At 39.5% G+C, this 12,561-nt stretch overlaps 1 protein-coding gene across 1 annotated transcript in view; it reads right to left on the bottom strand.

Annotated features, from left to right (window-relative positions):
* The window catches only part of CFAP54 (cilia and flagella associated protein 54), a 325,750-nt gene that overhangs the window by 256,297 nt on the left and 56,892 nt on the right, over positions 1-12,561 (bottom strand). The window contains exons 18-19 of the mRNA XM_069585110.1: positions 7,266-7,352; positions 7,053-7,174 (exon numbers count right to left, since the gene is read on the bottom strand). Of these exons, the coding sequence (XP_069441211.1) occupies positions 7,053-7,174; positions 7,266-7,352 (209 nt within the window). The remainder of the gene's footprint in view (positions 1-7,052; positions 7,175-7,265; positions 7,353-12,561) is intronic.

The following is a 12,561-nucleotide window of genomic DNA, read 5'->3' as shown; positions in this document are numbered from 1 at the left end:
ACCATAAAGAAACAGAAAATGCAAACATACTAGTAATAAGTAAGAAAATGGATAAGTAATCAAAAACTTCCTGATAAAGAAAAGTCCAGGACTAGATGGTTTCAGTGGTGAATTCCTGTCAGATGTTTAAAGAATTAACACCAATCCTTCTCAAATTATTTCAAAAAACTGAAGAGAAAGGGATACTTACACACTGATTTTACAAGGCCAGCATTATCCTGACACCAAAACCAGACAAGGATAGTATGATACAAGAGAAGAAAACTACAAACCAAGATTGTTGATGTTTACCTGAAATTAATACAACATTGTCAAGCAACTATACTCCAATAATTTTTTAATTTAAAATAAAATAAGCTACAAAGATATATTGTACAGCACAGAAAATAAAACCAATATTTTATAAGGACTATAAATGAAGTAGGGCTTCCCCAGTGCTTAGTAGATAAAGAATCCACCTGCAGTGCAGGAGATACAGGAGACACAGGTTAGATCCTTGGGTTGGGAAGATCCCCCAGAGAAGCAAACAGTAACCCATTCCAATACTCTTGCCTGAAAAATTCCATGGACAAAGGAGCCTAGAGGGCTACAGTCCAAAGGGTGACAAAGAGTCAGACACAACTGAGCAACTAAGCATGCACATAAATGGAATAGAACCTTTAAAAGTTGTAAATCACTATATTGTACACCTGTTACTTAAGGAAATGGCAATCCACTCCAGTACTATTACCTGGAAAATCCCATGGACAGCGGAGCCTGGTAGGCTACAGTCCATGGGGTCGCAAAGAGTCGGATACAACTGCATAACTTTACTTACATTAATACTGTACAGCAACAACACTTCAATTTCAAAAAATAATTCCAAAAACAACCATACTGTTTTATTGCCACAATAGTACTGAAGTCCAAAGTACAATCGTTTGAATGCAGTCTCTCTCCCTACAGTTCCCATTAGAGAACATGTGACCTACTGCTTTTTATAAGTTACTCAAGACTTAAAACGGCTTCCCTGGTGGATCAGCAGTAAAGAATCCGCCTGCAATGCAGGAGCCAGAGGAGACACGGGTTCAATCCCTGGGTTGAGAAGACCCCCTGGAGAAGGCCATGGCAACCCACTCCAGTATTCTTGCCTGGGAAATCCCATGGACAGAGGAGAGGCGGGCTACATAGAGTCCATAGGGTCACAGACAGATACGACAGAAGCAACTTAGCATGCATGCAGCGTGTATGCAATGCTTATAAGGACAGATTGATGTTAAATATATCCGAAAATGCCTTAACATCCACAGTGCAGCAGAACACTTATGGAAAGATGTAATGCAACTTTGAAGGGCATGATAACAATCATAAGACTGGAATGATAAAGTGCCATATTTATTCCTCATCTAGTAGATCTCTCAAAGTATATTCTGGCTTCTCAACAATATTATGTACATTGCAGAAAGAGATAAAAAGTAGGTTAAGTCATATCCAAGAATCCTAACAAAGAATATTGCTGAGAATAAAATATACAACTTACAAGATCTAAGAGAAAAGAGAAAAAAATGTGGTTTGATAGAGAAGAATCTATCGAAAGCACCAAAAATTATTCTGATATGACAAAACAGAATATCCCAGAGTGCTTAAAGTGGAAGAGAGAATAGAAGTGGTAGTAATAATAATGGCTAACATTTACCGACTGCATATACTGTGCTTAGTCGCTCTTTGTGGACTGTAGCCCACCAGGCTCTTCGATCCATGGGGATTCTCCAGGCTAGAATACTGGAGTGGGTTTCCATGCCCTCCTCCAGGGGAATCCTGCCACCCCAGGGATCAAACCCAGGTCTCCTAAATTGCAGGCCAATTCTTTACCATCTGAGCCACCAGGGAAGCCCTTATTGACTGTTTACTCTGTGCCAAATGTTAAGCATTTTATAGGCATTTCATTAAATCTTTCCCAAGATCACTCACTTTACAAATGAAGACATTAAAACTTAAGAGAGCATAAGTAACTTGACCATGGTCATATAGCTAGTCAGCAGCAGAACCACAGCTCTAATCAAGATCCTTCTACATCTAACCACTATGATTTCTTGTCTTAATACAGAGTGAAGTTTAAAAGAAGCATGAAAAGGCAACCTAGATGATGTTTTCTCTGCAATAACCTCAAAATATTTAAAAGAAAAAAATCCTAAAATGTAAATATGCTAAAAGAGTGAAGGCTTTTGAAGACTTGGGGTCAAAATATGACCTCATAAGAGGGGGGTCAGAATCAAAAAGGGGTTTACTCTTTATGAGGAAGATTTTAGCCTGGAATAATTTAAAAGAACTGTTTAAAAGAACTGAGAAGATCTCTGAAATAAATTGGTTTACATATACTTTTCCTCAAAAAAGCAAATAGGATTGATTTGACTAAAATGCTACAAAATAGGGAAATCATTTCAGTTGGTAACATAGTTAATACAATAGTATTTAGGAGCTCTGCACTGTGCTCAGTCCCTCAGTCATGTCTGACTCTGCCACCCCATGGGTTATAGCCCACCAGGCTCCTCTGTCCATGGAATTCTCCAGGCAAGAATACTGGAGTGGGTTGCTATTTCCTCCTCCAGGGGATCTTCCTGACCCAGGGATCAAACCCAGGTCTCTTGTATCACCTGCACTGGCAGGCAGATTCTTTACCACTGTACCACCTGGGAAGCCCTTAGTTGTAAATTCAGGAAATATTAAAACCAGGAGTGATTAGAACTTCTAGTGGCTGGGCTTCTTCATTAGTTATGGTTCCAAATTAGGGCCATAAAATTAGATTTTGTGTTGATTATAAAAAATAACCTGCTAATCCATAATGCTCTCTTTGCTTAGAGTTGAAGCACTATAACTGAATTTTGGAACAGTCAATTACTGATTTAAGTTTCAACAAACAGTACAAGGAGATCACCAGATGCATCAGTTAGGGTTCTTTGGTAACAGAAGCAACAGGAAAATGAGATTTTGACCACAGCAGGACCAGAGGCAAGACAGTCCTCAGAATACAACTAAAAGAATCTGATCAGGACACGGGTATCAGAATGAATGAATGAATGCCAACTCTGTGTGTGTGTGTGTGTGTGTGTGTGTGTGTGTGTGTGCTCAGTCATGTCTGACTCCTTGCAACCTCATGGACTATAGTCCACCAGGCTCCTCTGTCCGTGGGTTGCCATTTCCTCCTCCAGGGAATCTTGTGTGTGTGTGTGTGTGTGTGTGTGTATGTGTGTGTGTGTGTGTGTGTGTATTCTCAGTCATGTCTGATTCCTTGCAACCTCATGGACTATAGTCCACTAGGCTCCTCTGTCTGTGGGTTGCCATTTCCTCCTTCAGGGAATCTTCCCAGCCCATGGATTGAACCCCTGTCTCCTAAGGCTCCTCCATTGGCAGGAGGAATCTTTATCATTGAGACACCTGGAAAGTCCTGAATGCCAACTAGTTTTTGTCTTTTTATCCCTCTGCTCAAGATTCAGATTCCAAGGAGGGAACAACCTATTGGCCTAGCTTGCCTCACCAGTCATCCTCTTGGCTGGCTGAGAAAAGTGGCCCTGAAAAGTCCCACCTGATTACATCTAGTGGGGAAGAAGAAATTCCTCCAAAGATGACATTTGGAAAGGAAAGTGGATGCTAGACAGAAAACAGCAGTATATAACCTGCCCTGGTAACCTTAACACTTGCATTGAAGAGTATTCCTGCCTCTGTCCAGTGAGAAATTGCACTGTAAAGATGCTCAGTGTCGGAGTGCTGGACTCTGAAGTGAACTAAGAGTGAAGATCATAAGCCATATGCTGATCCCTCTATTTGATCAGAAGTAGAAGATCAGGGACATCTCAGGCTGGTTCTAGGTGTAAGCCATTAAAATAAATTGGAGGACTTTCAGAAGTCAAATAACAAAGAGAGGAAAATGAGAAAAATTAATCCCCACCAAAAAAAAAAAAAGCCAACCATCTCATCCGGAAGGCTAACAGGTTCTTATCAAAATTTGGTCCCTTATCCGTGGCAACAAGCTGGTCCACCTTTAATGGACTTAGAATAAGACAGACACCTGATGAGAGCATTCATCTCTATGAGGTCAGGAAACTTCTGAAAAACTGAAACACGGTATGAATTATTGAAGAGTTCTGCAAAGACCCAGGCTTTCCAAATCTTTTTTATGGTATCAGGTGACACATCAGATACTGATTTGGGGATAATTCTATTACCAGATGATGATAATGTAAAGTATGCTGTAATATAGTCTGAAAGAAAAATGATTGCCAAGGGAAAGAAATTTATTTGTCTTCTTTAAGGAAAGAAATTTTGGCAATTATTTGATCCATAACATCGTCGTTTATGAGAGTACCCTGAGGACTAATCATTAAGCTTTTTAACACTAGGATAAAAAATTGCATGGAGGAGCAGAGGTGGCAATGGATGATTTCAGGACTTCTAGAAAAAATATTCAACATTTCCCAGCTGTGACAATCCTTATGGAGGGCCCCTCATTAAAAAAAGTGGAGCCTCTAAATGCTTCTCATGAGTTTAAGAGGATATTATAATTTTTCTTAAGTTAAAATAGTTTCACTTAAGAAATAGAAAGAAAAGATACACAAGGAGAAGAAAATGAACACTTCACCACATCTCCAGTGTATTTCCAGTCATGATAGTGGGAAGATAGAGACATAACAGGGGAATGGGTATATTATAGCATAAAGACAAAATTGTGTCATAATAAAACAAAAGGGAAAATCATGAAGGATTTACTCTCTCTGAACTCTAAGAGGCCATCAGATGAGTCCTGAAAGAAATAGTTCTAAAAGATAAGCTTTACTTGCCATCAAAATAGGACTGCAGTACCAATGTCCTCCAAACGCTTGGTAATAAAGATTGGTTGTACAAGCATCTGCTAAGAAATGGGATCCTGAACGCACCCCAGGAGTCTTCTGACAAAGATCAGATACCGCTTGGCCTGGTCAGCTGAGATTATCCAACACCATCATCAAATTCCTTCATTCAAATGCTGGAGATTCTAATGTATCAAGGCTCTCCCTGAATATGGCCAGGACAGACTTCCTCCCCTTGAATAGTGGCAGCATCCATCCAGAATCCTTAGATTTTTTTTGAACTAGACTCTACTTTCTTTCTGGCCTCACCTATTACTATCCTTTCCAAACACCCCTCTGCCCTTTGCCATTGCATCTTAGCTTCTGTCACACTGAATGACCTATAGGACTACAAGCATTCTATGACCCATCCAGCCTCAGGACCTTTGCACAAGTTGTTTTCTCTGCCTTGCATGTCCTTTCCACCTTTGTCTTTCTCTGTCTCTGGCAACTCCTGCCTGGCTTTCAGTATTCAACTTTGTGTCATCTTTTCTAAATTTTCCTCAAACATTCTCCACTGTCGGGTTAGGTATTCTCTTCCTGAATTTCCCTGGCAGTCTTGCAATTAAAGCACTTATGACAATGACTCATAATCACTTACTTACGTGTCTATTTTCCTATAGATTGGATTTATCTTGAAGGCAGAAACCACAAAGAGTAGGCAATCCATCAATATCGGTTGAATAAAGAAAGAATCTTTGTTTTTATCCCCTGTACTTAGCATAATACCAGGCACATAGTCAACTTCCTTTGAAACATTTGTTGAATAGATCACAGGCCCTCAAAACCATTTGTTGGATAAATGAAGTGACGGACTCATGATCAGGAAACCCTACGTGCCAGAAATCTGAAATTCCAATATTCTACTTTCTGACTTCAAACACCTATCTTTCTAACTCCCTCAAATTCTGATTTTATGGCCTTCAACCTCATAGACAGGCCTGATCTCTTGATATCTCCATAGTCTACCAAGTCTTTAAAAGCCTTGGTGGGTGTTACTGCCTTCCCTACTCAACCTGCACCCATTTCTCATTGTGAACTTTTAACCTATAATTCCATACTTTCCAGTCTGGTACAGATCTCTACTGCCACAAGTATTCTACTGTCACAGCTACTAAGAATACCACACCAGGATAACATCACACCAGCATGCATGTGGGGCCTTCTGGAAGTCCATGGTCTTCAACCTCAGCTAGAACTTCAGAATGCTGGCCAGTCCTTTATCTTAGAGTCAGCTCCTTCATCCATTCCTCTGCACTCTCCCATCACTTTCTCTCTCCTCAGTCCATCTACCCAGCCCCACACACCATGGTTGGCAGATTTCCTTGCCTCCTACTTTAACAGATGATTAAGATAAGAAAGTATCCACTCATCTCTCTGCTTCCACAACAGACTTATTGAAATCTATATCTGTCTGCTGCTCCTTGCCTTCTACATCAGAGGGATGAGATGTCTGCTCTGCAGTCCACCCTCCGTTGAAGGGGAATCGCTTTGTATGTGCTTTCAGTCTCATCTCCTTTCCCTCTTCTATTATAGGATCCCACTGTATGTCAGACTCCTCTTCAGCTCTGTATCCTCCCCCAGCTTTGACCTACACTCTTCTATCCTGTGTCAGTCAAGCTACTGGTAGTCTCTAATTTATCATGTGCCATTCATTCAGCCAACACAAAGTTTTGTGATGCACAGGGACAAAATAAAACAGAAATGTGATTCCCCTCAGAAATTTAAACTCTAAAATCAACATAAATGAATTAGTAAGCAGACAGAACAATGTCCAGGTCACAGAGAGACAACAGCAAGGCAATTGGTCCATAAATCAGCAATCTCCATCTGAGGAAAGGTGCCTTAGCCCCAGGACTTTCAGTATTTTAGTTCCATAGTAAGGAATGCATTTATGCATACACAGTGTCACTTACATTCTACAGTTTACCTCATTTTGAACCCTTCTGATTTTATTTGGTTCCCTATGTAAGGTCCCCCCCTGCAGAGGGAGAATCGCTCATTTCAAGGGAGTTCAAGGCAGGGGATATATATTAATTTTCCTGCTAGAACTATTTTACTTCACAAAGAGAGGACTAAACACAGCAAATCTTAAAGTTCATAATCTAATGTTAAGAAAAGAGCAATAAATCATTCATTTTTACCAGGGGTTTCAAGTCTGGACTAAAGTAAGGAATGGCACACTGTTACCGTCAAGTAGTTCTGTAGAGAAGAACAGGTTGCATCTTTCTCAAATATTAGAAGAGTTTTCTGCATCAAATAAATTGCTTTAGATAGCTTATTCTTCCTTATTTTATTCATCACACTTAATTCTGTAAAAGCAGACAACTGTTTTACCAAAAGGGCAACATAAAAACTATCTTGAAGAAATTTAGAAAAGCATTTTATCCAAATTTTAATTACCTGTAAAACAATCAGGGCTTGCAGGTTTTTTTAGTTTCTCTGTACCTTTGGTAGATGTATTTTTGCTCACAGTTGGAGTCTGCAAAACTGAAGAAGAAGAAAGAGAAGAAGAAGACTGTCGTTACAATTAGGCTTACATTCAAGAAAGGAAATATTTTCTAAACACTAAAGAGTAACTATCTATTTGTAAAATTATTGCTTCCTCTATCATTCAGTTCAGCTCAGTTCAGTCGCTCAGTCACATCCGACTCTTTTTCAACTCCATGGACTGCAGTAGGCCAGGACGCCCTGTCTATCACCAACTCTCAGAGTTTACTCAAACTCAAGTCCATTGAGTCAGTGATCCATCCAACCACCTCATCCTCTGTCATCCCCTTCTCCTCCTGCCTTCAATCTTTCCCAGCATCACGGTCTTTTCAAAAGAGTCAGCTCTTCTCATCAGTGGCCAAAGTACTGGTGTTTCAGCTTCAGCATCAGTCCTTCCAATGAATATTCAGAACTGACTTCCTTTAGGATGGACTGGATGGATCTCCTTGCAGTCCAAGGGACTCTGAAGAGTGTCCTCCAACACCACAGTTCAAAAGAATCAATTCTTTGGTGCTCAGCTTTCCTTATACTCCAACTCATACATCCATACATGACTACTGGAAAAAACCATAGCATTGACTAGATAGACCTCTGTTGGCAAAGTAATGTCTCTGCTTTTTAATATGCTGTCTAGGTTGGTCATAACTTTCCTTCCAGGGAGTAAGCGTCTTTTAATTTCATGGCTGCAATCACCATCTGCAGTGATTTTGGAGCCCAAAAAAATAAAGTCTGACACTGTTTCCACTGTTTCCCTATCTATTTCCCATGAAGTGATGAGGCCAGATGCCATGATCTTAGTTTTCTGAATGTTGAGTTTTAAGCCAATTTTTTCACTTTCCTCTTTCACTTTCATCAAGAGGTTCTTTAGTTGTTCTTCACTTTCCTCCATAAGGGTGGCATTACCTGCATATCTGAGATTATTGATATTTCTCCCGGCAATCTTGATTCTAGCTTGCGCTTCATCCAGCCCAGCATTTCTCATGATGTACTCTGCATATAAGTTAAATAAGCAGGGTAACAATATACAGCCTTGACGTACTCCTTTTCCTATTTGAAACCAGTCTGTTGTTCCATGTCCAGTTCTAACTGTTGCTTCCTGACCTGCATACAGATTCCTCAGGAGGCAGGTCAGGTGGTCTCGTATTCCCATCTCTTCCAGAATTTTTCAGTTTGTTGTCATCCACATAGTCAAAGGCTTTGCCATAGTCAATAAATCAGAAATAGATCTTTTTCTGGAACTCTCTTGCTTTTTTGATGATCCATAGGATGTTGGCAATTTGATCTCTAGTTCCTCTGTCTTTTCTAAAACCAGCTTGAACATCTAGAAGTTCACACTTTACATGCAGTGTAGGGCCACCCAAGACAGATGGGTCATGGTGGAAAGTTCTGACAAAATGTGATCCACTAGAGAAGGGAATGGCAAACCACTTCACTATTCTTGCCTTGAGAACCCCATGAACAGTATCAAAAAGCAAAAAGATAGGACACTGAAAGATGAACTCCCCAGGTCGGTAGGTGCCCAATATGCTACTGGAGATCAGTGGAGAAATAACTGCAGGAAGAATGAAGAGATGGAGCCAAAGCAAAAACAACACCCAGTTGTGGATGTGACGGGTGATGGAAGCAAGGTCTGATGCTGTAAAGAGCAATACTGCATAGGAACCTGGAATGTTAAGTCCATGAATCAAAGCAAATTGGAAGTGGTCAAACAGGAGATGGCAAGAGTGAACGTCAACATTCTAGGAATCAGCAAACTAAAATGGACTGGAATGGGTGAATTTAACTCAGATGATCATTATATATACTATGGTGGGCAAGAATCCCTTAAAAGAAAAGGAGTAGCCATCATACTCAACAAAAGAATCTGAAATGTAGTACTTGGATGCAATCTCAAAAATGACAGAATGATCTCTGTTCATTTCCAAGGCAAACCATTCAATGTCACAGTAACCCAAGTCTATGCCCAGACCAGTAACACCAAAGAAGCTGAATTCAAACAGTTCTATGAAGACCTACAAGACTTTCTAGAACTAACACCCAAAAAAGATGTCCTTTTCATTATAGGGGACTGGAATGCAAAAGTAGGAAGTCAAGAAACACCTGGAGTAACAGGCAAATTTTGCCTTGGAGTACAGAATGAAGCAGGGCAAAGGCTAGTAGAGTTTTGCCAAGAGAACATACTGGTCATAGCAAACACCCTCTTCCAACAACACAAGAGAAGACTCTACACATGGACATCACCAAATGGTCAACACTGAAATCAGACTGATATATTCTTTGCAGCCAAAGGTAGAGGAGCTCTATACAGTCAGCAAAAACAAGACCAGGAGCTGACTGTGGCTCAGATCATGAACTCCTTATTGCCAAATTCAGACTTAAATTGAAGAAAGTAGGGAAAACCACCAGACCATTCATGTATGATCTAAATCAAATCCTCTATCATAGGTCATCTTTTTTCATTAATAGATAAAAATTCAAACAAACCTAATAGAGTTTTATCATTAAATTCTTTTATTAGCCACATTATGAGAACATGAAGAATTTTCAAGTTATAAAAATATTTGATTTTCTATTTCACCTTAAATAAAATCATCTTGAATGTTGATAAAAAGGATCCAGCCTACTTTTGGTCAATTTCCTTTCTCAAAAGCTTTTCAAAATTGCTCCATCCATGGTCCCTGCAAGAGTTCTGGGTACCACATGAAGATCTCCACTCTGCTCTATCTGTGGCTGATAAAATCAGTGTCTCACAAACTATTGCCAGCTGGTTATGAGCAGTGAGAGATCCTGATGTGTAGCTGAGACTGACCATCATGGTGGTCCAGGAAAGAGGTAGCAGGATGAGGAAAAAGAAGATGAAGGTATGCTGACCCAGGGAGGTAGAAAATATATCAAGAAACTTCCTTGATTTTCTAGATCTGGTTCTCAAAAGAACTGGAAATAGGGTACCTGTAATAAGCTTACAATAAGCCCTTTTATTGAGGTTTAATTATTTGTGCTAATGCACATGAGCCACCATGGGATGATGACTGCCTGATGAAAAGATGTCAACAGACATCATTTAAAAATATAAAGTTTCTTTAATGGCAAAGGATAAGGAAATTTACCTGCATGGAAAACAGAAAATAAAGCACCATTCTCTCAGCACCTAGGGTATTATAAATGCTAATTAAGTAATAGTTCTCATGATGATAATCACTGGAGATAAGAAAGATGAGACTGCAAGAAAAAATTTAATGCCCAATACAGGAGTTACACTTTATAGCACAATCATCAACAGACACCCATTGTAAAGTTCTCAAGAATGACAAAAGCAGTCTTTAGGCAACATTAGTCAGACAGCAGCATAGACAGTAATGCATGACAGGAGGAAAAAAGTGATCACCTGTGCCAGGGTGGTAATTCAATAAGGCAGAGAAAAATATCAAGCAGATCCAGATACTGCAAAGAAATAATAACTAATTCCATGTAAATATATGTACATACATACCTCCAAAATATATAAAGAACTCATATAACTTAATAATAAAACTCTGATTTTAATGGGCAGAGTAACTAAATGACACTTTTCTAAGGAAAATATACAAATAGCTCTCTAGTATATGAAAAGATGCTGAATATCACTAATCATCAGGAAAATGCAAATCAAAACCACAAGGAGATATTACCTCATGCCTATTAGAATGGCTATCAACTAGAATGATGATATCAAACTAGTTAATCCTAAAGGAAATCAGTCCTGAATATTCATTGGAAGGACTTGATGCTGAAGCTAAAGTGCCAATATTCTGGCTACCTGATGCAAAGACCTGACTCATTAGAAAAGACCCTGATGATGGGAAAGATTGAAGGTGGGAGGAGAAGGGGATGATGATGGCATCATTGACTCAATGGACATGAGCTTGAGTAAGCTCCTGGAGTGGGTGATGTACAGGGAAGCCTGGCATGCTGCAGTCCACAGGGTCACAAAGAGTTGAACACAACTGAGCAACTAAACTGAACTGATCATCAAGACGACAAGAGATAACAAACGCTGGCAAAGATGTGGACAAAAGGGAACCACTGTGCACTGTTTGTGGAGGTGTAAATTGGTTAAGCCCCTATAGAAAACATTATGGAGGTTTCCAAAAATTAATAGAACTACTATATGATCCAGAAATCTACTTCTGGATATATTCACAAAAGAAATGAAAATAAGATCTCAGAGATAGCTATGGTCCCATTTTCAATGCAACATTATTCACAATAGCTAAGATTTGGCAACAAAGATATCGCAATGACCTAAGTGTCCATCAATGGGTGAATGTAGAAAGAAGATGTGATGCACATATAGAGGTAGATAGATATAGATATATATCACATGCACAATGGAATATTATTCAGTCATGAGAAAGAAGGAAATCCTGCCAGTTGCAATAACATGCATAAAACTTGAGGGCATCATGCTAGGTGAAATACTTATACAGAGAAAGACAAATATTGGATAATATCACTTTTACAAGGAATCTAAAAAAGCCAAACTGATAGAAACACAAAGTAGAGTGGTGGTTACCAGGGGCTGAGGGAATAGAGAAACAGATATTGGTTAAAGGGTACAAACTACCAGTCATAAGATGAATAAACTCTGGGGAGCTAATATATAGCATGGATCATAGTTAATAACACTGGAGTATATATTTATAAGTTGTTAAGTGATTCTCACCACAAAAGTAGAAACAGCAATTATGTAATGTGCTAGAGTTGTCAGCTAATGCTATAACAATGATCATTTTACAATGTATTAGTGTAGCAGATCTGCACATGGTCCACCTGAACTTACATAATGTAATTGTCAATAATATCTTAATAAAGCTGAGGAGAAAAAAATCTGCACTCAAATATTACTTAATTAACCAGCATTTGATTAAATCTATTTTCAAACCAGTTAATCCTAAAGGAAATCAGTCCTGAATATTCACTGGAAGGACTGATGCTGAAGCTGAAGCTCCAATATTCTGGCCACCTGATGCGAAGAGCCGACTCATTAGAAAAGACCTTGATGCTGGGAAAGAGTGAATGCAGGAGGAGAAGGGGATGACAGAGGACAAGATGGTTGAACAGCATCACCAACTCAATGGACATGAGTTTGAGCAAACTCCGGGAGATGGTGAAGGAAAGCGAAGCCTGGCATGCTGGGGTCCATGGGGTCGCAAAGAGCTGGACATGACTG

The sequence above is a fragment of the Ovis canadensis genome, chromosome 3, assembly GCF_042477335.2.
Source record: "Ovis canadensis isolate MfBH-ARS-UI-01 breed Bighorn chromosome 3, ARS-UI_OviCan_v2, whole genome shotgun sequence".
Classification (NCBI taxonomy): Eukaryota; Metazoa; Chordata; class Mammalia; order Artiodactyla; family Bovidae; genus Ovis; species Ovis canadensis.
This window is presented reverse-complemented; position numbering and strand designations above follow the sequence as displayed.